This window comes from Pyrus communis, chromosome 12 (assembly GCF_963583255.1).
Source record: "Pyrus communis chromosome 12, drPyrComm1.1, whole genome shotgun sequence".
NCBI classification, from domain to species: Eukaryota; Viridiplantae; Streptophyta; class Magnoliopsida; order Rosales; family Rosaceae; genus Pyrus; species Pyrus communis.
In genome coordinates, this window is record NC_084814.1 from 705,704 (window position 1) to 728,890 (window position 23,187).

The 23,187-nt window shown below is 36.3% G+C and overlaps 4 protein-coding genes across 4 annotated transcripts; 3 read left to right on the forward strand and 1 right to left on the reverse strand.

The window, feature by feature from the left end:
- The first annotated feature begins 5,604 nt into the window (after nucleotides 1-5,604).
- Nucleotides 5,605-8,373, forward strand: LOC137710702 (uncharacterized). Its single transcript, XM_068449805.1, has 5 exons — nucleotides 5,605-5,803; nucleotides 6,626-6,758; nucleotides 7,167-7,263; nucleotides 7,573-7,659; nucleotides 7,976-8,373. The coding sequence occupies exons 1-5, from the start codon at nucleotides 5,770-5,772 to the stop codon at nucleotides 8,108-8,110; spliced, it is 486 nt and encodes a 161-aa protein (XP_068305906.1). The 5' UTR covers nucleotides 5,605-5,769; the 3' UTR covers nucleotides 8,111-8,373.
- A 548-nt stretch (nucleotides 8,374-8,921) lies between these two features.
- On the forward strand, nucleotides 8,922-11,816 carry LOC137710701 (glyceraldehyde-3-phosphate dehydrogenase B, chloroplastic). Its single transcript, XM_068449804.1, has 9 exons — nucleotides 8,922-9,079; nucleotides 9,179-9,292; nucleotides 9,722-9,883; nucleotides 10,022-10,189; nucleotides 10,290-10,450; nucleotides 10,581-10,642; nucleotides 10,724-10,773; nucleotides 10,909-11,315; nucleotides 11,455-11,816. Exons 1-9 carry the CDS (start codon nucleotides 8,981-8,983, stop codon nucleotides 11,588-11,590), a joined length of 1,359 nt encoding a protein of 452 aa, XP_068305905.1. The 5' UTR covers nucleotides 8,922-8,980; the 3' UTR covers nucleotides 11,591-11,816.
- Nucleotides 11,817-12,649: 833 nt separating this feature from the next.
- Nucleotides 12,650-15,861, forward strand: LOC137710825 (uncharacterized). The gene is made up of 9 exons (XM_068449960.1): nucleotides 12,650-12,787; nucleotides 12,968-12,994; nucleotides 13,090-13,169; nucleotides 13,938-14,010; nucleotides 14,094-14,136; nucleotides 14,483-14,534; nucleotides 14,700-14,724; nucleotides 14,860-14,951; nucleotides 15,603-15,861. Exons 1-9 carry the CDS (start codon nucleotides 12,689-12,691, stop codon nucleotides 15,631-15,633), a joined length of 522 nt encoding a protein of 173 aa, XP_068306061.1. The 5' UTR covers nucleotides 12,650-12,688; the 3' UTR covers nucleotides 15,634-15,861.
- A 114-nt stretch (nucleotides 15,862-15,975) lies between these two features.
- Nucleotides 15,976-20,443, reverse strand: LOC137710824 (probable protein phosphatase 2C 27). Its single transcript, XM_068449959.1, has 4 exons — nucleotides 19,884-20,443; nucleotides 18,374-18,565; nucleotides 17,147-17,352; nucleotides 15,976-16,804 (listed from the first exon to the last, which is right to left on the reverse strand). Exons 1-4 carry the CDS (start codon nucleotides 20,106-20,108, stop codon nucleotides 16,246-16,248), a joined length of 1,182 nt encoding a protein of 393 aa, XP_068306060.1. The 5' UTR covers nucleotides 20,109-20,443; the 3' UTR covers nucleotides 15,976-16,245.
- Nucleotides 20,444-23,187: the final 2,744 nt, after the last annotated feature.

Genomic DNA, 23,187 nt, shown 5'->3' on the forward strand with positions numbered 1-23,187 from the left:
ATTCCCAAAATAATCATAATATATTTTTTTTAAATAACTCTAATATATCTTTAAATAATATTATAAATAAATAAATAAATATAGAAAAATAGAAAAAAATGAAAGAAAATGCAAAACCTAAGACCTAGACATTCATCATCTCCTTCACACTTAACGCCACCCTGCAGAGACCCCGGATCCCCAAACCACTCTTCTTCCTCCAAAAACCGCAGATCTCACACCTAATTCTCTTTTCTCTCCATTGAAGTTTCTCGCCTTCATCTAGCACACGCCCATTCCTTCCTCCAACCTTTTCGTCGATTCTAACCCAAATCTTTCCCTACCTCTTTCCACCAAAGATATCACACCCCACCCACCATTATTTATTTATTATTTTAAACTATTTTTTGTTTTTTCAAAATTTTTGTACTGAATTAAATAGGGGTTTAAGAGTCTTCTTTCAAAATGATAAATATGTTATTAACTTTTTCATTAAATGGTGGGTGGAAAAATAAAACACCGGGTGGGAATATCACCACTCTATTCTTTTTGACAATTATTATATCATATTAAATACTATATCATTTTTAGTCATTTAACATAGTCACAACATATATATAAAAGGTTACCAATATATAACTTTCCAAGAAATGCTTGCATTTCCCCACTGGGGGAATGAGCTCACTCCACTACTGTCGAATAATGTATCTTTTCTATAGAATTTTATAATTGAAGTCGTCCAAATATTTAATCTTCATTAAAAGATCATTCTTACCAAAAAAATATATGAATCGGAGTTCGTTTAGTCATTCAAAATGTATCATATACATTAACAATATATGTACCAATTAACATATTTATTAATAATTATCTATTTATTTGATATATTTGGATGACTAAACGAATTCTAATTTGAATGATTTTTTGAAATCTTCCAATCAAAATTAAGAAATTGATCGGTGATTATAAAATTTTCACGAAAAAGATATGTTATTTGAAGGCCAGCTCATTCCTCCAAAGGAAGAACGCAAGCATAATTCTAATTGTTCACAGTGTTTCCTTCGTTCAATTATTTAATTAATGGTTATGTATAACGATTATTTTTTTCTTTTCCATTTTCTTCTTTCTTGATGGATGATGGTTTTGGAACTTCGAAACTACCGAAGTGATGAAGAATATTTCATGAGTAGACCTGTTTTGTTATTTGACCCAGTCTTCTTCCCAAATTTTGTAGTTGGAGTTTTGTTTGTGTATCGTCACTTTGCTGAGTCCACCATGACTCGTTCAAACTATATAGTAATTACATGAGCTTTTTCTCCAAGCATTGTAAAACAAACTTTATATGTCCGATTATAATTGCAAACGTTTCGTCACGTTTCCATTTCTTTCTTTTAAAATGATTGGGGAGACGTTAAGTACAAACTAGTGAGCTCGATGTTGATTTATTTTTGGTGATCAAAGTATTTTTTTTGTTTCTGTTTGTTAGATATTTAAAAATCAATTCCATGGAGGAGATTCTGATTTTATAGAGCCACAGATGAAGTGTAATATGGTGTTAACTAAACCCCCATTCATTATAATCTCAATCCTTTGAAAACAATCGTAAAAAACACTTCATTTATAACAAATATTCAACCCATTAGTTTGTTATTGGGAGTTTATCATAAAATAGTTCTTGAAATTTACTAAACTCTTCTCTTTGATTCTTCAAGCATAAATTTGATCAATGTTGTCCTTAAAATATAGTGCAAGACAAATTCATGTCCTCTTTACGTTAAAAATTATGTTAGTTTGGTCACATGACATGCGGATGAGAGGCCTACTGCTTCAATAATTCAGTGCAATGTGGATTACACCAAATATAAATTTTATTACATAACTTTCAACGAGCATTTGTGATGAAAATCAAATTATGGCCTCCTTTTTTTGGGAAAAAAAAAAAAAAACTTAGGCGCTCTCTTCTTCTCTTTACCAAAATCCTAGATCTACAAAATTCATAGCCGTCAGCCTCTTGCTTCGGCCTGGGTCAGTGGCAACCCACTCCCCTTTTTCCTAGTCTTCATCCATCATCTTCTCATGGATTGTTGCAGATCTATTTTTCGTTTTAGTATTTCAATCAATAAGTGCTTTCTTATGAGATTATTTGTGAGTATTTTAAATTTGTATTGGTGTATTATTAGCTTCTCCTAGGTCTACTTAATTGTTTATGGTAGCTTCATGAATGGTGTTGAGCACACAATTCATGTTGGTATGGACATTAGTTGGTTCGTTGTGAATTTTTTTTTTTTTTGGAGTCGTCATTGCTCGTTGTGAAAGGGTGTCTTCATGTTAGTTATTAAATAAAATCATAGAAAATTAAAAATACATCATTAATTAGATATTGCTAGTAATATGTTCAGCCAAAACCACAAATGCATTAAAAACATAATACCCTCTCTATTCCAACAAATAAAAGTATCTCCAAACATGGTCTCTATTTTTTGTTAAATTTTAGCTAAAAGGACTATAAAATTATTTTAGAATCTTCTTAAAATAATTTTACTCCAATCATACTCACTAGTTTAGAGTTATAATGATTGTGGACCAATAAGAATAAAGCTTTTATTTAAAATATTAATTAAATATTGGTATTTAATGTTGTGAGCTCCTTCCTCACTCCCTAGATGTAGGAGCTCCTAAGAGAACCTCTATCTCAAGAGGTGGATAGGGAGCATGATTGGAGATGGATTTTTCCAAATCCTCCCTAAAATTTAGCTAGTAGCTCATTTGGTGAGCTCATTGACGATGCTATAAATGCCACTGATTGGTAATAATTCACTTTATCTCAGAGCTCCATAAATGCACTTGCGAACACATATGCATCATAAATTATTTTGGCTTTAGAGTGTCATCTCAGTCTTTTTAGTTTGGATGTGCATGATTTCAAGACTTGGAAGTGTTACTTTGCTTATTCTTGGGCCAGTCTCGCTCTCAATTCCACCAGTATGGTGACAACTAGTTTAGCCAAGTTGACTTTTTATCTTCTTTGAAGTTTCTTTGAATAAAGAACCTATTGGATATTATTCACAAAATCCTCTTTGATATTTGCCCAAGTTGGCCCCGTTTTGCTCAAAATCAAGCCTAACGACCCCATAAGAAACTTCAAACCCAATTCATGATCAAGTGTTTATTTTTTCTTAAGATCATGATTATTTGTGGTGCAATTCAATCCCTATTAAACCAAGACTCACCAAATTCTTGAGATTCCATCATAAATCAAGATCTAATTAAGTTTTTCATTCTTGGTAGGCAAGTAATATCCTCAATGGAATTAGCTTCATCAACCAATTTAGACCTATTGGATCTCCCAAATTTATGCAGTCCGGTGAGCCATATCCAGCTCTGCTTACAACTAAGGGTATTCCTAGTTATTTTGACCACAGTAATTGCCACGTGACATGATCCCAAAAAAACAATTGTCCAATAGATGATGAGCTAACTCCAAAAACTCGTTGTCAATTCGAATTGTAGGCTCTAACTCGGCTAAATGAAGTCGAAATCGCCAGTTAGTCATACGATGGTGATTTCATTCCTAAGCCTTGTACACACCGTTCATCACACTATGGGAGTTGGCCTACTTGAAACTTTTTTCTCAATTCTTAACCACAAGAATGGGGAAGACATCGAAGGCAGAGCTAGTGATCAGAGTGAAGTCGTAACAAGCTAGTCATATTGCAAGGTGCAGCTAGATCACCATAGTCGGGTTTCTTGCGCAATGGATCTCTCTCTTTCTTTGGATCAACGAAGTGCAACTTGCCAACGACCATTGATTGATGGAGGGCGACGATGGACTACGGTCCCAAAGTGTATATGATCTCCACCAAACATACATAACACTTTAGCTAGTACACGAAAGTGTATACCATGATTCTTCTGTCATACAAGTAAAGAGATCCATTCATTGATAAGAAAAAGAAAAAAAATGTGAAAACAAATAAATAACACAACTCTCTAAGTTTTCTAACCCCTTATACAATTGAAACATCATTGTATGGAAATATTTAGAATATTCTAGGCCTTTAACCAGTGAACGTTGTTCACATTCGCTAGGTGTACTATATCGGGTCACTTTTGATCAATGTGTGCCTTTACTCCTTGTTTCATCTCACTTGTCTCATTTCAATCACATGGTACTAGGAACCCCTGAAAATTAATGATGAGTCGTTATTATTACTGTATATCTTACCCTAATCTTAGTATTAATTTATTAATTATTTTGTGAGAACTTTGATCTTTTGAATTATATTTCCAATGTAGGACATGCGACTTCCTCTTGAGCAAAGAGTGATCAAACAGATGAATTTTGGAGTGATTCCAATTATAGGATGTTCGTGAGTCTCCCAACTTGTTCGTGTCAAAGTTTTAGATTGTATCTTTTGGTGATGGGCCTTATGGAGATATGTTTAGGACATCTCAAGCTTTAAAAAGTCATGTTGGGCATGTTTTGAAGCTATTTTGAGCATAGAACGTAACTGATCAATTTGTTGGGTGGTTTCTTCATGTTTGACTTGGAGATTATTTCCTAGTTTCTAACTTATTATGTTTCCTAGTTTTTAGAAGACTTTTTATAGGAAGGATTTTATTTTGTAGTATAAATAAGGCTAATTATCCATTAGGATTCTCAATGCATTACTTTGAAGAATTCGACTTAGAGAGCTTTCGACAATTCAAGTTTATTTTCAAAGTGTTTTCTATCCATATTCTTAATAGTATTTTGCGTTATAGTTGTGCGTAACTAATCTCTTTTGGCGAGGCCACGATCCTTAGCAATAATATGTAGTTTATTTTCAATTTACTTATGATATTTCTAGATTGGAGGTCCAAGTAGAGCATACTTTAGGGAAATCTAAATATGCATAGAACGGGGGTGAGCTTAGCCTTACAATGAGCTAGCAATAATGTGATTCAAATTTGCCGAGAATCGAATTTAAGACCTCTTACTTATAAGTAAAGAGAAATACCACTAGATTGTAGTACTAAATGACAATAATTAATAGATTTGATTTTTATATAAATTGTTTAGAATAATCATGTGGAGAACAACCTTGCTAAAATTATTTATACTATAATTATTTTGTTCTCTTACAAGTATTTTTATTTTAACAGGTGGTAAAAATCCCAACAATTAACCCACCCACCAACCCCACCCCCATCCCCACCGCCATCGCCCACCCGCCACCCACCACTCCCCACGCCCCATTCCCCAACCCTGGGGCGCGAAAGGAAAAAAAAAAGTCTTAACGAAACACTCCTTATACTGTTCACTTTTAACGTTAAATACATTTTTACCTTAAAAATTCACTTACAACACATTTTTATCATTTTGATTAAAACTCAAAGATTTCAACATCTTTTCATTAGTTTTCTTTAAAGAAAAAAACTCTCTTGTCGAAGGGCATAACATTTACCAGTTGAGTAATGTTATTCATACCATGTTTTTGTACCATATTTCTATATCACCTGAGATGACGTTTGACGTGGACAACCACATAAAATAGCATCACACTTGCCAATTGCTAGTTGCCATAGCGGCAGAGCCCGTCTCCTTTATAATCGTTAGTCACTACCGATAATTAATAATTAATTTCTTAATCAACATTTGAGGGAAGCAGCATTGCATTGTTATTACCGAACCAATTAAACAAGTCGTCTTCTTCTTCTCCTCCCAACACAAGAGTCGAACAACACTCGTTTCCACTCTCTTTGTTGGTGAGGTGTGGCGTGCAAAATCCAGACCTCAAAGCATTAAGCATGGCTGCGGTTTCGAATTCGCTGGCTTTGACAGGTAAACTCCGCCCCATGATCTAACCACCGCTTTCTTTGTTGTATTATTTGCTCATTTTTTCCCATCTTTTTATCGATTTATGATTACTAAATCTTAGTTGTAGAATTAACGATTAATGTGCTTTCTGACAACCATTCTTGAATTCGATTGAATGATTAATGTCCTTGAGTTCGATTGAATTATTAATTTTGGGTTAGTGTATATGTTTTGGAACATTTCACGTTCATAAACTACGGATTCCCCGATGTGTTCTGTCATGTTTCAAGGTTTTTGCTCGAACCCAAAAACAACAACAGGACGAAATTTGAAATCATTTGTTTTCCAGTTTTGGTGGTGCACTGGTTTGGTAGCCCCGGAGAAGGCCAAGTTCGTCTACAGCTCTACTGAGCTCCTTTTTTTTTTTTTTTTCGTCAAGCCTTTCCTGAGCGCCTATTAAATTAATAAGCATTGCACAGGACTTTATGGCTACTGCTTTTGCATCTAACCTGAAACTAATCGGAAATTTGCCGAGAGACCCATGATCTTATACCTTATTATGCTAGGTTTAGAGTTCTCGATGCGATGTTCTGTAATCTGGGAGTAACTGATGTAGCTAACTGGTATGAAAATGGTAGTCTAGTTTATTTAAAATATCCCCACCTGGTCTAAGGGTTTTAAATAATATCGGTTTCCATTATCTAAGTCATTAGAATTAGAACTCGTTTAAAGTTTTTTGTGACATTTTCGCTGTCAGAAATAAGTTGATTTGTGCACCGTGTGTCTGTTTTTGAGCTGGATTTGGAATGATGTTTCCTTTTCTGTTCCTGTGAAATTCTTCACCAGGATCTTCTCTGAAACCATCACAACAGTATCTTGGGAGTGTGACCCCGACAAACTTTTCACTGAATGCAAAGCTTATTGGGAAAGTTCAACTTTCTAACTCCAAGCGGTCCATCTCAGTTCAGGCTGCATATAGGTATTCTGTTTGGTCTTGCGTTGTGATCACTAGTATTTTTCAGGGCACGTGCTAGTAGTTTAATGCAAAATGCATGGTTGCTGCTGATTTAATTTCCTTAAGCATGACTTGCTTAGTGATCATACGAAAGTCCATTATTGTATGTCACATTGTGTCCTCCTCTTGTGATCATGGCCCTGTAGCCCTGTTTAATTTCATTTTCTCATCATCCGATTTAGTATTCAGTAGTGAATAGTATTATTTTGATTTCCCATCCGTCAGTTGGTGGTGTTTTCACGATCGCAATGTTGAAATCTAATTGGTCCTTCGAAAATCAATTATGTATTTTTAACCTTTATGTAATATTCAATTATATCACATTTTCTTTCAGTAATATTCTAATGTCAATCTCTAATTGTGTAATTACAGTGATGGTGGCAGGTCAAACAGTTCAAGCATCTTTGTCAGTGGCTTTGTGTTGGGAGGACTTATAGTTGGCACACTGGGTGCTGTGTATGCACCTCAGGTTACTTTTCTTCTGTGATTAAAAAATTGTTTTTTTTTTTAAATTTTGAAAATTCAATCATTATTTTGCTCCATGCTACTTTGTGTCTATGTTATTCATCAGTCAATTTTTTTACTTTTCTTAATGTTTACATTTTGTGAGTAATGACTCATGAGTTAGCCACTTTAACGAAATGTAAATGTATACTCTACCGCACAATTTTGCAGTGGATGGTGCTCGGTGATGCGTAAATGTTGCAGTTTGTGGGCTTTTGCATTAAGCTAATGAAACCATTTTTTCCCACTGAGCTTTTTCCTTTTTAATCAATAGATCAGTAAAGCACTGGCTGGAGCTGACCGAAAGGATCTGATGAGAAAATTGCCCAAGTTCATATATGATGAAGACAAAGCTCTGGAGGTGAGAAGTTTCGGTTGAATGGTTGACCCTTTCTTTCCATAATCAGTTACAAGGATTATTTGCAATGGCCGTTTTCTGTTTGATATTTTTTCTTTGGTTTTCCATATGTTTTAAGCATTTGTTGGAAATGCTGAAAAGCTAGTTTGTTGTTATTGTGGTTTTGTTCGATCAATTATCTTCACTAACCATTACTTGCCAAAACGTTTGGTTAATGTTGGCTATAGGGAGACAGACCATTGTGATTCTAGTCCCATAACGGTCATTTTTTATTTATGTATTTGTAAATTCACAACATGCATGTGTTTTTGCACCACAGAAAACACGAAAAGTACTGGCTGAGAAGATAGCGCAGCTAAACTCTGCAACTGATGATGTTTCTGGTCAGCTCCGACCAGAGGATGACCCAGATGAAGTACCTGTGAACTCGGAAGAAGTTGAAGCTTACCTGTGAACTCGGAAGAAGTTGAAGCCGTCGTATGAGTCCTCTGAATTTCGTGTATTTCAGTGTTTCGATATTTTTCTCAATAATCAGTGTAGTGTTTCTTTTCTGTGGGAGCTCATAGTTCTGGTAATGTAATTGTACCCGCTGTGATCCTAAGATTGCTAATATTTGGACGACGCCAAATATAGGATTCTTCTCCTTTTCAATTGTATTTTGGTTAGCTTGTAATTTGTACTGTAAAAATAATATTTGGGATAAGGCTTTGTTGTTGATGTAGTAATTCGTACCGTAAAATAATACCATATACTTTTTACAAAAACAAAAAACAAAATAGTGATGCTGAACTCAATTCAATGGTTCATGCTCTTCTGAAATTAGTTATCCATGATTAGTGGTTTAGATTTTCAACCCTTAGTGTTGTGGCTATTACGTGTCTTTTTTTTATATAAGCAAGACTGTAAATTCATATAAACTACGGAGAGGGAAATTCGAACTCAAGTGCAAAGGAGAGCACATTGCTCTAACCAACTTGGTTGCATGCATTTTTCTTTCTATTCTTTTTTTGGAAATATGTTTTCTCCTCTTTTTGTCTGTTTTTCGGTCGGATTTATATTCATCTCGTGACAAAAGAAATTCGACGGAAGGGCATTTTAGGAAGGGATGGGTGGAAATAATTTGCGGTTCATATTTTGAAAGTGTTAGCCATAGACATGATCTTATCTCCTATATCTTCATGTACCATGCTATAACCACAAGTTCCTTTAATCCAATTGCAACCATAATTTAAAACAAGGTAAAGTCCACAATGCCAATGGCAGGGAGTTCAACTGTATATATACGTTGGCAAAGTCAGTCCATTAGCTCTAGTTGCTTGCAGCCATGGCCTCACACGCAGCTCTCGCCTCTTCGCGAGTCCCGGCTAACACCAGGCTTCCCTCCAAGCCCTCCCACTCATTTCCCACCCAATGCTTCTCCAAGGTCTCTCTCCTTCTCTTGAACGGAGTTCATCGCGTCGTGTTATTTATTGGCTTTGCTAGTTTGGTATAATTTGCTTACTTTTTTTTTTTGGCTGTGCAGAGGCTTGAAGTTGGTGAGTTTTCAGGACTAAGATCGAGTTCATGCGTGACCTATGCAAGCAATGGCAGAGAGCAATCCTTCTTCGATACTGTCGCTGCCCAACTTACTCCCAAGGTTTTATCTTCCCATATTCATTCATTTCATAGGGTAATATATACAATCTGTGTTGCATTTCTTTAGAACATCTCGCATAGATATGATTCCTTCGAATTCTGAGCATGCTTCTAAGCTTCAGTTGATTGACTAGACCAGTAACACAAGCACGATAAAGCCATGTCTGAAAACCTTCACTCATATGAGCACTTAACGAACTGAAATGAAGGTGCGGTGACACGGTACAAACTATAAGTGCTACCTATGCCATGCTTACTAATCGGCTACAGCACGTTGGTTCATTACAAGAGGGTTACGTTTCCAGAAAATGCATTTGTGGACTCTCGGCAATGACCAGTATATTCCAAGAATGCTAACGTTTGATCAACGCTATGTTATTGAGTGGTTTTTCTGCTATGTACTTTATTAACTGTTGTTTGTTCATAGCAGACTGCAGGACCAACTCCTGTCAGGGGAGAAACAGTGGCCAAATTGAAGGTGGCAATCAACGGATTTGGACGTATTGGCAGAAACTTCCTCCGATGCTGGCATGGCCGCAAGGACTCACCCCTCGAAGTCATTGTTGTTAATGACAGTGGTGGTGTCAAGAATGTAAGGGAACTTATGACTATTATTTCCATTCAATATCCTTCTGGAGAGTGGAGAGCCAAAGTACTGGAATTATATTCGCTTTAATTTAATATGATTTTGGAAAATGCATTACTGAAATTTAATTCAATCCGAATGCAGGCTTCACACTTGCTGAAATACGACTCAATGCTGGGTACTTTCAAGGCAGACGTGAAAATCGTTGACAATGAGACCATCAGCGTTGATGGTAAGCCTGTCAAGGTTGTCTCTAGCAGAGATCCCCTGAACCTTCCATGGGCTGAGATGGGCATTGACATTGTTATCGAGGTAACCGAATGCTCTACTTAATACTGGAATATCAATACTGAGGATGCCTTGGATAATATTGTAAATAGCAACTTATATAACAGAATTTGAAAACATACAGGGAACAGGAGTCTTTGTCGATGGCCCTGGTGCCGGCAAACATATCCAAGCCGGTGCCAAGAAAGTCATCATTACAGCTCCAGCAAAAGGTGCTGACATTCCTACCTATGTTGTCGGGGTGAATGAAAAAGACTACGGCCACGACGTTGCCAACATTGTAAGGTCAGTATTCTCAGATAGATTAGCAAGATAGAGAGGGGGAAAAGCAAAAAGAAAACAGTTATGACTGAGCTCGGAGTAAATTCACTTCATATTGTAAAGGTATAAAAGTTCTATTTCTGTGTATCTGCAGCAATGCTTCTTGCACCACAAACTGCCTGGCTCCTTTCGTAAAGATCCTGGATGAAGAATTTGGTAAGACGTCATTGTATGTTCAGCGTGAATCGAACGGCACACCTTCTAGGACTAATAATTTGCTCCTCATGGAACTTGCAGGCATTGTCAAGGGAACCATGACAACTACTCATTCCTACACTGGAGACCAGGTAATGGATGGCGCCTACATTCTCCTCTGCACACAGATTTCATTCTTTCGTTTACGATCAAGCATTGACATTTTGATATCGTTAAATCTTATGATATTGGAGTTATGTGTTATTTAATGCTTATTCCAATTTCAGAGGCTCTTGGACGCTTCACACCGGGACTTAAGGAGAGCCAGAGCGGCAGCACTAAACATAGTCCCCACAAGCACTGGTGCAGCAAAGGCTGTGTCCCTTGTGCTGCCTCAACTCAAAGGCAAGCTCAACGGCATTGCCCTCCGTGTGCCAACACCTAATGTATCAGTGGTTGACCTTGTGATCAACGTTGCAAAGAAAGGTATTTCAGCAGAAGATGTCAATGCAGCCTTCAGAAAGGCAGCGGACGGACCACTTAAGGGCATATTGGCAGTGTGCGACGTTCCTCTTGTGTCTGTGGACTTCAGGTGCACTGATGTTTCCTCCACCATAGACTCCTCCTTGACCATGGTCATGGGTGATGATATGGTCAAGGTGGTGGCCTGGTACGACAACGAATGGGGATACAGGTGAGGTCACTAGTTACAAATCTACAAGGAGTTTTCCATTAAACAAAGCTAATGTTGCATCGAATGCCAAGTCTAGTTCGCTCATCACTATTTATGCGATTGAGTCTTGATCTTTCATGTCGATTATTATTTTTCGCAGCCAAAGGGTTGTGGATTTGGCACATTTGGTTGCAAGCAAGTGGCCAGGCGCGGCAGTAGTGGGAAGCGGAGACCCATTGGAGGATTTCTGCAAGACAAACCCGGCAGACGAGGAGTGCAAAGTCTATGAAGCATAGACTAATGTTTTCGGCAGGGTTTAGCAGCATTTGTTATCAGCAAATGCTTAATTTGTAATGACAATTGACGAGGGGGAACAAAATCATCAAGTAAATTACAAATTAAGACAATTCTCTGAATGATTATCTTTTGAAATAATGATTATCATCATCATCAGAGTTTTCTGTGCAAAACTTTGATTAGATTTTGCACACCAGAGAGAATGAATGACTTTGTCCAATCCAACCACTGTTGTTCAAGTTAATAAAAAGATTTCTCACATCTCAATGTCTTCTAAGCTAAATCTTCTTGAGCAGCCTAAACTGATGGGAGCAATTGAGCACAAGCAGTCTACAATGTATAGGCTAGCTATTTTGCTTTTTATTTTCTTTTGATAAATAATTGACTCGAATTCGAGACCTCCGACGTATAAATGGAGAAGAATATTAGTGCTAGTTACAGTTCTTTAATTAGACTTTATAGACTTTGATTGCTCTCCTCATGATTACTTACAAGGAATGTTTGCTTCTCACAGCTAATATTCTATGTTTACTTACCAGGATTGGGAGGAACTCCATAACTCTGGGCCATTTCACGAAATTTCATGTTTATGATCGGAAACATTCATATTGTAAATTACACTGTAGATATCATTTCTACAAAAAAATTAATTAAAATTAAGATCATTTAATTATTGAACTGTGTAAAATCAATGGACGTATTTGGTTAAACAAATATGAACCGTATATTTATTTACTAAAATTGATTAACTAAATGATCTTAATTTTAATCGGGTTTTTTTTTTTTTTTGTAAAAATTATTTTTATTAAGTAATTTACAATATAAATAGTTCAAATTATGATTAAAAAGTTCTTTCAATAAGCCATTAAGTATTTTGATAAGGAACTCCTCCTCAACTTTAAGGCGTCAAGGTTTTCTGGCGAGTGTTAGGAAAAGAAAAAACAAAAGGCAATTTATAACACGTGAACAACTTTATCTTTGGAGAGTAACAGTGAAAGCATATGGGCCGAGATCTTGGCCCATTGGTCAGCCTTAAAAAGATACTCGATCTGGAGAGAGAGGGAGGGAGAGACTGAAAGCAGAAGAAGTGAAAGAAAATGAGAGGGTCAATGGTGGTGAGGTTGGCTTTGATCTTCACCATTTTGTCGATGGCTGCTTCCATCGACGACAAATGCACTGCTTGCAATGCGGTCGCGGTAAAGTCGGAATCCTTTCCTTCCTTGTCTTCTTCTTCTTCTTCTTCTTTCCCTTTTTTTTTGTTGGTCAAAATCTTCTTTCCCATTTCCTTGATCTGAAAAATGGAAAGAAAAAGTAGAAAAAAAAGTAGTAAAGATTTCTTGGAATGGAATTTAATTCGGTTTGAAATTGGGTTGCAGGAGGAGCTTGAGCTGGGACTTTCCAACGTAAGATTTTCGATTATCCTATGTGTTTCGATTTCGCAATTCTACACATTACATCATTAGTTACCGGATGCAGTTTCATAAGATTTGTTTTCCAGGAAAAACCCAGAAACCATTTGGATATGAGACACCGTTTGGACTCAACCGGTCAACGGAGAGGAAGGGTAATCGATTACAGGTACTACCTGCTCTGCATTGCCTCCTCAATCTCAATTTTACGCTCGCTCTTGTATAATTTGTCATGAATTTACAGCCCAAATGCCCCACATCCCCAAATTAGTATTAAAACCGTGAATTTAAGGGGGCGTATTCAATTGGGAATTTGAGAGATTTTAATGGATTTATAAATCCATGGATTTTTATGGAATTTAACTGATTTGTAGAGATTCTATGTAAAATTTTGATTCAATTCCTTAGAAATTTCATGGAAAGAGGTGAGATTTGTGGATATTTAAAATACACTACAAAATCCTCCAATTCCCTCTAATTCCTCAATTTTTCCAAGTTCTTTAAATTCAAATTTTAATTGAATACACCTGGAATATTATAAACTTCTTTAAAATTCTAATTGAATATACCCAGATTTCTAAGGATTTTAATAAATTATTTTAAAATCCTGATTGAATACACATTGAATTTCAGAGAATATTGAATACCCCTAGATTCATTAAAAGATTTAAAATCCATACACCCCCAAAGTTTCGAGTTTTACCTATACTTCTTAACATGTGGTGTCAAACTTCGCAAATGGGGTGATCTATTGACTGATTGCATTTAAATGCGTTTGGTGAGATTGTATATATGTACATAGTGCTTAGTCTTATAGCATTGGTTGGCGAGATCATGACGATGACTATTTGTATATGATCACTTGTTGTACAAGTTGTTTTTACTTCACTTTCTTTTACAAGTGGTTGGTGACTATTTCCGCAATTGTTTCCAACAGAGTCAGCGAGCTAAGAGCGGTTGAACTCCTCGATGGACTTTGCGATAAGATGCAGGAATACACTCTTCACAAGGTCAATGCACCTAAAAGGTTGCTTTCTTCTTATTTATTTTCGTATTTTGTTGGGAAACATCCAACTCTGGTTTTTGTTTGCAGAAAGAGTGGGTCAAAGTGGATAGCTGGGATAACCTCACGATAAGTAAGTATTTCTTCGTCTATATAATCCATTCTATAGCTGTTGTTTTTTTCCTGATTCATATTTGCATTCTACATGTTATCTTTGTGACTGACATATCGATTCAGTAAGCAACAAGCGGATGTGCTGCCTTTTATTTTAGTCAAAGCGAACAAACTAATGGTCTAAGAGAATGATTAAATAGATCCTAGAATAGTAGAAAATGCAGAAAAGTTTGAAATAAATTTAGATCCAATATTGCGAGTTGATTATCTGTACCATATGTAAAATGAAGGGAGTTCTTATTGATTCAAAGATGAACCATTTTATGAGATTATGATATTCTGAACAGTGAATGTGTGTTTTTCAGGTAAACAAGAAGCTAAAGCATATTCAAAGGATTTGTCGACCTATTGTGGAAGGTGAGATTCCAACTTTTTTCCCAATACCTATCGTTTACGGAAATTTTAATATTTTATCTTTCAAAACTCTAAACTGATTGTACTCTTATGAACAATGAGCATTTTTATAAGCCAGTTAAGGCTACCATGATTCAGAAGCCTAACCAGTGTATTTATTTTGGACAGATTACTTGAGGATACAGAAGACGAGGTGACTTAATACTCCTATATTTTTGGTGTTGATGAAACAAATAATTAATGGTTATCTGTATTGTACATTGAACATCAATGCTTTTTGTCTGAACATCAATGCTTTTTGTCTGCTAATTTGAAATTATGCTTGCAGTTGACTGAATTGATAAAGAAAGAGTCTGTTAGAGTGGGGGATGTAAGCAAGGTCCTATGTCAAGATCTGAGTAAACACTGCAGCAGGGCAAGGTACACTTTGTTTGCCATTCATCGTTCGGTAAAAAAAATATGAGTAGCAAAATTAGATAACTTCTAACTCCTCCCAGGCCCCCAATCATATCATACCATGATATCAACAATAGATGCTAACAGTTTTCTTTAACACTGGGCCCTTACTTAAGGGCCAGCTTGACAACCATTTTGTTTTTAATTTTTGGTTTCACTTTTCGTGCTTGAGACAATAGGAAAGTGTATGGGGGGAATGGAAGAATGAAGAAGGGTGATGGGAGAAAGGGGAAGAAAATGAAGAAAGGAATGAAAACAAAATCTTGTGAAAACAACGTAAAATAGTTTTTGGTTTTTAGTTTTCATTTTGTGTGCCTTTCCGTGTACATGTCTTCTACAATTCTACCATCATCCTTCATCGACTTTTTCTTCGTCCCTCCTTTCCCCTATGTAACCAAAAGCGAAATGGTTATCAAATTGGCCCTAAATTTCTTTTGTTTTCGATTTTGGGTAACGTGAGCTTAAAGGTTTTGACCACAGAAACTCATCTGCTTTCTGGAATTATTATTAATCCTGACTTTGTCTGGGGATTGTCCCCAGTTAGAAGGTTATGCTCGATAGCAGGCTTCCCCTTTTGTATAATATCCTGAAATTGTTTATGGTGTCTGTGTGCAGTGTATCGAATGGAGCAGATGGAGAACTTTGAGTTAACCGAGTTTACATACTTCACCAGCAAGCAGAGACGATGAGCCAGTTAACTTTTACACAATGTTTCGTCAGTTTAAGTTGGCTTTGTTTATGAAGTGTTATGCTTGAGTGACATTTTGTTATTCTGTAATACCAGCAAATTTTGCTTCTGAACTTATGCCATTATGTACCAATTTGTGTCAACTAATACAAGACACCAAGTCAATGCATCTCTTATACAACTGAATTTGAGTTGGATTTTTGTCTCGTCGGTTGCACTAGTTCTTCATAAAACCAACATCTGCAGGGATTTTAACACGTTTTAGCTTTGTAAACTACTGCATGAACATCCCTGTCAACTTTCGTTTCTCATGACAAAAAAGGTCGAACAAACGGAGAATAGCAAGCAACCTATTTGCCAGAAATCAAACAACGAAGATGAATACTTCTCATTCGTAGAACATAGCTTTGTTAGATGTACAGAATATGCAGCATTACAAACAACCTGACTTTTAGTAACACAACAATCAGCAGCTTATGCCTTCGGGTTGAGAAAAAAAGAGCCCCCCCATGTCCGTTTCAGGCCCTTTCGCTTCTGTACAGAACTCACTCATTGGACCATGTCTTTATTTCATGAGTTACAGTCCAGTACACCCTTCAATAAATTTAGCCCTTCTAAAGATATGCTCCTTCGAACTCTGGTTTGCGGTATCTCTATTTTAGGGGGAGGGTCCGGTAGAAAACAAACCACAATAACAGTTAAATTATCACATGTGTTGCGCATGAGCGCCTCCCTGACCAGTTCTCTTGAGCATCTCTCAGGATCATTGTGGACCATCAATTCTTTCCTCGTCATTGTGACAGCGCATTGGCTGCTCATTACGTCCCACAAGCCATCACACCCCATTATCAAAAACTCATCATCTTCAGTTAGGCGTGTCTCCTGCCACTCTGGCTCTGCACTTAGAGGACAGGCAGAACCTTTTGCACCCTTCATGTGCCAGTCTCCTAGAGCACGGGCCACAGATAACTGGCCATTGAGATAGCCATCATATATGACACCGCCAAGATTCTCAATTCTTAGTCTTTCAGATTTACAATTTGGTTTGTGGTCTTTTGACATCTCTACTGCTCTACCCCGCCTCCCCAACACAGCTCGACAATCCCCAGCATTAGCAACCATCAGGGTCCTACAAAATGTACAAAGTATGTAAGACTAAGACATGAAACCTAACTAAGATTCACGACTTCTAAATGCAAAGTATTTAGAAGCAATTCTACGCAAACCCAATGCTCATCATTCAATTTCTTTCTTCTTTCATAATTTACGTAGAGAACTATCACAACCATAGTCAGATATAAGTACGCCTTATCTATAGAAATCAGTATAGGCACGAGATGTCCTAGAACCTGGGAGTTAAACTTGTGCCTAATTAAAACAACTGTAAGAAAAACTAGCAAAATGTTCATCAGCACCAGTAGCATCCCAAATGCAAATATATACTTAAAAAGTAGCAAAAGAGCGGCCTTACCTTCCCCAAATCAGGGAAGTCAGAGCAGTAGTGCCAGAGGAGATGTCAAGAGAATTTGCATCTGCAAATGCATAATCAGCTTTCAGATAAGCACTCTTAATGGCCCTGTCCAAACACCTTGGAAAATGGGAATCCTCAACTATGTATTTAAGGATGTTTTTTCTGATAAACGATGCTGCATCTGTGCCTCCATGACCATCAAATACCTGTTTACATGTGTATAATTAATATCACGGAAAAAAGCTGTATAAACTGCAATGTACGCCACTTTTCAAGATCACTGTTCAATTTTACAAGAGAGGGAAGGGCAGACACCGTTGAATTTAATAGAAAGTATGTAAAAAGGTAAAAAAAGACTATTAACAATTGAAAGTCCAGTATACTAATTTCTCAATCCATGGATTCAGCCAGTTTATCCAGTATACTAATTTCTCAATCCATGGATTCAGCCAGTTTATCTCCAATTAACATATACTAATCTCTCACTACAGGGAAAATATTCATTACAACTATATTAACGACAACATTTTGTGTAAGGGAGATGAAATAAATCATTGGAGGTCAGTGATACTACAGAGTAAAAAATTGTTTAACTTGGAAAAAGACTGATGATGATCAAATACTTCTTGGGCGAAGCTATATGGTGGTGGCCAGGGGAGCACGTGCCCCCTCACATTTATTGCAAATTAAACTTCTCCTAATATGCTGTCTTTCTAACCATTTTGATGATTTTTATTTGGTCTTTTTTCTAAAAAAATTATTCTTTGTATCTTTTGCAGACAGCAACCTTCCTTGGTCCAATATATTTACATTTCCTAGTTCGCAATTTTTTCTCTTCCTAGACATCTCTGTTTATTTTTGGGCGTTGAACTGGAGAAATCATTTAAAAATCAAGGGAAATAATAAAACAAAGGTGTGCAAAATGATAAAGGGTGTACGAAAACCATTTCCCTTAGGAAAACTTGAGTTTTTTTCCCTTCTGAAAATTGATTTATATTAGGGATACAAGTTGAGGGTCCCCCTATGTATAAAACTCCTGGCTTCGCCCCTGCTTTTCAGTATGAACTAACAAGTAACAACCCTGCCATATACTCTACAGGAACCACAATGATAAAGAAGCAGACAAATTACTAATGTTACCATCAACTATCCTGCCTTAAGAAGGGCATTAAAATGTCTTCTGACTAATGAGCAGTTAAAGTGGTATGGTAAGAAGGGGACACTCACCCCATAGAAAGCTCCAGGTGAAGAGAAGTCATCAGTTTCACCAAAATGATCAATAAGATTATCTATGCATACGTGTTCATCCTCCATGTACTGTTTAGGTCCTCTTTCAGCACAACTTCCTGAACGGAACACAGGGAGAAACCCTGACTTTTGATTGGAGGGCGATTTAGTGGATAAGCTGTCATCATCCAACTGGACAAAGGTGATAAAGTCAGTTCAAATGAAATCCTGAAATTTGATGCCAAAAGAAAACAGAAGGGAATACTGAATCCAATAAAAAGAAATTCACTCTTTTAGATGCGAAAAGACAGTGGAAAAGAAAAACAGAACTTGGATTCTTACAATTTTTGGAATTGCATCAGTATTATAAAGATTCCAAGCATGACTTTCCTTTTCAAGTTAATTGCACAAAAACAGAAATCAAAGCAAAACATTACAAGAACGATATGCAAGGATGAAAAACGAGCTCACAGTAACCTTTACATTTTCCAAAACACCAATCTCATGAAGCGATTTTATCAAAGACAAGTTTTTACACACAAACCACATACTGCAAAACGAAGTTTGGGTCCTTTTGCATGCGATGAAAAGATATAGTTATTGATCTTTGTTTCATGCTAAAAATGAACAAATCTATACTCCTATTTTGTTCAAAGAATCTGTGACACAAAGTTGACACTAGGGCTACATGCAAGTTATGATACGGGCATAATGCCGTGACATTTGTGAGCTTGTGGACATGGTTATTTCATTAAGCACACATTAACAAGTAACAAGTAATCATATCGAACCCAACCACTATGAAAGTGTTATTTTACCAGTCTATGTTGAATATTTATGATGACATTGGCTTCCAAACTTATACTCTCCAGTACACAGTTTCTGTAAATTTAATATTTGACCTATCCATCGATTAAAGCTCAAATCTGAAGCCAATTTTGATTAACCTGTTATGTTTTTTCTCTCTTTTAAAGCCAATTTTGATTGACCTATCCATCTCTCCGCCTAATTGTTAGATTCTAGACATTCAATACATATTGTGGATAAAATGGATCACCAAAAGTCAAAATTTACGCGATTTTGACATTAGATTTGTTGAGTGATTAACCCATTCTTTTCTTATGTTCTTGTTGTTTGGTAAAAAAAAGGTTTCGGGGGAGGGGAAGCTACCCCATCCAAGGCCAGGGCACGCCACAAACCTCATTGAGGACTTTCAGAGGGGGTCTTAGCCCTTTTTTTTGGTTTTTACAGATCGCCCACCAGGATTGTCGACAGCGGATCTCGAACCTAGGCCTTGGATTGCTTTTGTTTTTGGTAAAAATGACCTTGGATTGCTTTCAATAGGCTACAATTTCTTGTTTCTTATATGAAAGCTTTTTACGGACTCTGTTTGCTCGTATATACTCTATCCATTTACAGTAATCATACACTAGAACAGGAGTTACTCTATGCATTTACTTCAACCATATGAATATTGATAACTTAGCAACCAAGAAAACAAAATGCTTACCAAATCATCTGCTGTCAGATGCCCGATGGAGCTCACGCTGTGCCGCAAGGCTGAGGAATACCGCGGAGGCTTTCGATTTGTCATTTGTTTCAAATCACTCAAACTATCAGAAACCTCATCTTCCAATGCCGCTGCATTATCCTTATTGCACCCAACTTCCAGCACGCTAGAAGGAGCCGAAAATTCAGTACCGGCCGCCATGCTCACAGGCAGATCAAAAGTCATATCACATATGCTTCAATTCAACACAAACCCCCGAAAACGATTCCTTCCAGAATTTTGCAAATGGAAGCAAATACGCAGCAGAAAATTGTTGACACAAATGTCCCGAATTAGAAGCAATAATTACCAAGCTAGCAAACCAAAAGCATCAACAATTTACCATGTACCATTTACTGAAAGGATTCCAGTTTCATCCAATAACCAGAGAGAATTCTCAAAGTAAACGCAATACTTGACAGAGAAATTGGACAAGGCAATTGCTTTGAAGAATGTGAAAGAAATTGGAAAGATATCTGAGCTTTTTTAGAATGATGGAGGAGAGAGAGAGAGAGAGAGAGAGAGAGAGAGAACGTTGAGTTGGTTAACTTTGCTGGTATATTGTTGGCCACCGGCGATTCTAGGTAATCCACCGGATCTCGTAGCTGGACGTACGAGTACGGGGAAGGATACCGACACGTACGTTTTGCATTCAATTCAAAGATCTGTTTGTTGACGTGGATGTTACCGACAAAATGACCCCAACCAAATTAATTCGGTTTTACAATTTAAACTTAAGAAAATTGAACCGTACCGGACAATAATTTAGGTTCAGTTTTAAGCTAGAAGCCAGACCCATATGAACCAAACTCGGCCCTATGGCCTGATTGGTTTGAGATTGCTCCTCCAACCGACAAAAATATTTATATGGAAACGACTCGGTTATAGTCTCAGTGGTGTTGGTTCTGCTAAAACAATGTCATGTATAAATTTATCAACATATGAAATTGCATTGGATCATGGCGTCACGCAATGGTGAATTTATTTAATGTAAATGTAAATCGTTCTCCTTCCAATAATGTTCAAGTTGTACCTGTGGAAAGGATGTGTTGTTTTCATTGTCTTCTACTCAAAAAGCCTCGTTCATATTATGCTCAATTTAGCTACATGTATAATTTAATAGGTGTGGAGTTTTATGATAAGGGACGTCAATTTAATTAGAAACAAAACACTTCAATATGAGTCTTATATATATACATCTTTTTTCTTTTTGAAAATTTGACTGTTATAGAAACATTTCGAATATTGGTTGCTACCATAGAAATAGTACATGCCCACACACAAAGCGTGCGTGAAATATTTTTTGTTTTTAAAATCGAAGGAGTGAGGAAGAGAGAGAGAGAAGTGGGAGTGGGGAGAAAGGGAGAGAAGTTTATTTGTTTATTTGTTTATTTCTTTTAATTAGACATGATACAATCACTTGTAGGTGAGGTTTAAAAAAAAATCGTAAAATTTTGTTTTGTAAAATTACATTATTGTTCTTAACTTTTTTTGTTATGATTGAAGACAAAAATGTCTTTTCATCATTTTTTGATTGACAAAGTGGATTTCATTAATATCATTGAGAGATTACAATGCCGTTTATGGAAGAGGAATTGGATATCACGGAGATCACCATACATAAAAGTAATTTAATTATGGTTAGACTCGGAGATGACAAAGAATATAAAAGAAATTCTCATTATGGTTTAAGAGGATTGGGTCATGTTGAATTTGGTCTTCAAGCCTTTGTTAGGATGTGCGATGTGGAGAGAGAAAAAAGTTCGTGAAAAACCTTGGGGATTAATCATAACTAGTTTTAATTAAGAATAGATTAATAAGAGTTTTTCTCACACTGTCTCACTAATTAGTATTTAATGAAATGAATTGCACACATATTAACGTGAAATTTGGGAAAAATTAATGAAAATGATATCAACAATGAATTGCACACATATTAGCTTGAAATTTTGGAAAAACTAATGAAAATTATATCAACTAAATTAGTTTTTTTTTTTTTTCGAACTGAATTAGTTAATTAAATAGGTTATGATTGATCAAGTTTTTTACTTAATTTTATGAATGAAAGATACTGTATTGGGCCTTAAAATTAGTATCAGGTTTCTAGGCTTATTGAGCTTGTTAACTTAAGTTGTGTATGACAACTTAAATAAAATGGATCTAAAGGCCCAAGGACACCATTGACCGCTTTTACGGGTTTTAGATAGCTAGAATTTCATATATGACTCACCTATATAAGTAACTTTATGGCTCCATTTAGGCTTAGGAGTTTTTGTAGAGAAAAATGAGAAGGATGTCGTCCAGTATCTTAGTAGATTGAATGTTGGGTTTCTATTTTTGATTTCGAGTTCATAACTCTCCTTCCCTAAAATAATATAATAGTTTTAAACTTTCTCCCTTCCTTTTAAATCATCTTCAACCCTTAAATTAAAATCTAAAAATTTTCTTCTCCATGGTGTCCAATCAAAATGGATCTATTGGGATTGCACAGGGTGGCTGGCAACCCATCAGGCTGGGCCCCACTTCCACTTAACACTGTTCCATTTGCCTTACGTTTGGTGCGCTCCCTTGCGTTTGGCGCGTTCCCTTGCATTTTCTCCCCCTTTTCTGGCGCGTCCACGCGCAGGCAGTGGGCCAGACCATTTACCCTTGGCAGTTTCTTAGGTTAAATTTAAGGAAAACTAATGAAAATGATTTGAAAACTTTGAGTTTTAATGATAAGGACAAAATAAAAGGTAAAGTGAATAATACCATGATTGACTTTTTAGTGTAAAAATGTGATTTTTCGTTAAAGTGAACAGTATCGCGGACTTTTCGTTAAAACTCCCTTAAATTTACTCCAAAAATCAATTTTGGAGGGTTGGAGTAAATTGGGGGTTTATAACCTAAATTTTAGATTCTAACTCAAGGATTGGAGTGAGTCTATCTACATTTTTTTTTTTAACAAATGATATTATATAAACTAAAAGAGGGAAGAGATGTGAGCTTAGCGTCATAATAGACTAGCAAGAAATGGTTTAAATTCATAAATTAAGAGGGGAGGGTGGGCTTAACCTTACAATGACCTAACAATAATGTAGTTTAAATTCGTTTTCAGTAAAAATAAAATAAAACCTTTCATTTACAAAAAAAAATAATAAAAAAATACAACTATATTGTAGTCTAACTGGCAATCAAACACCTTCTTTATTTACAAAAAGAAAAGTTAAAAAAATGCAAGCACAGTTTTTACACAATGTAAAATTTCCCACTTTTCTATGGGCCC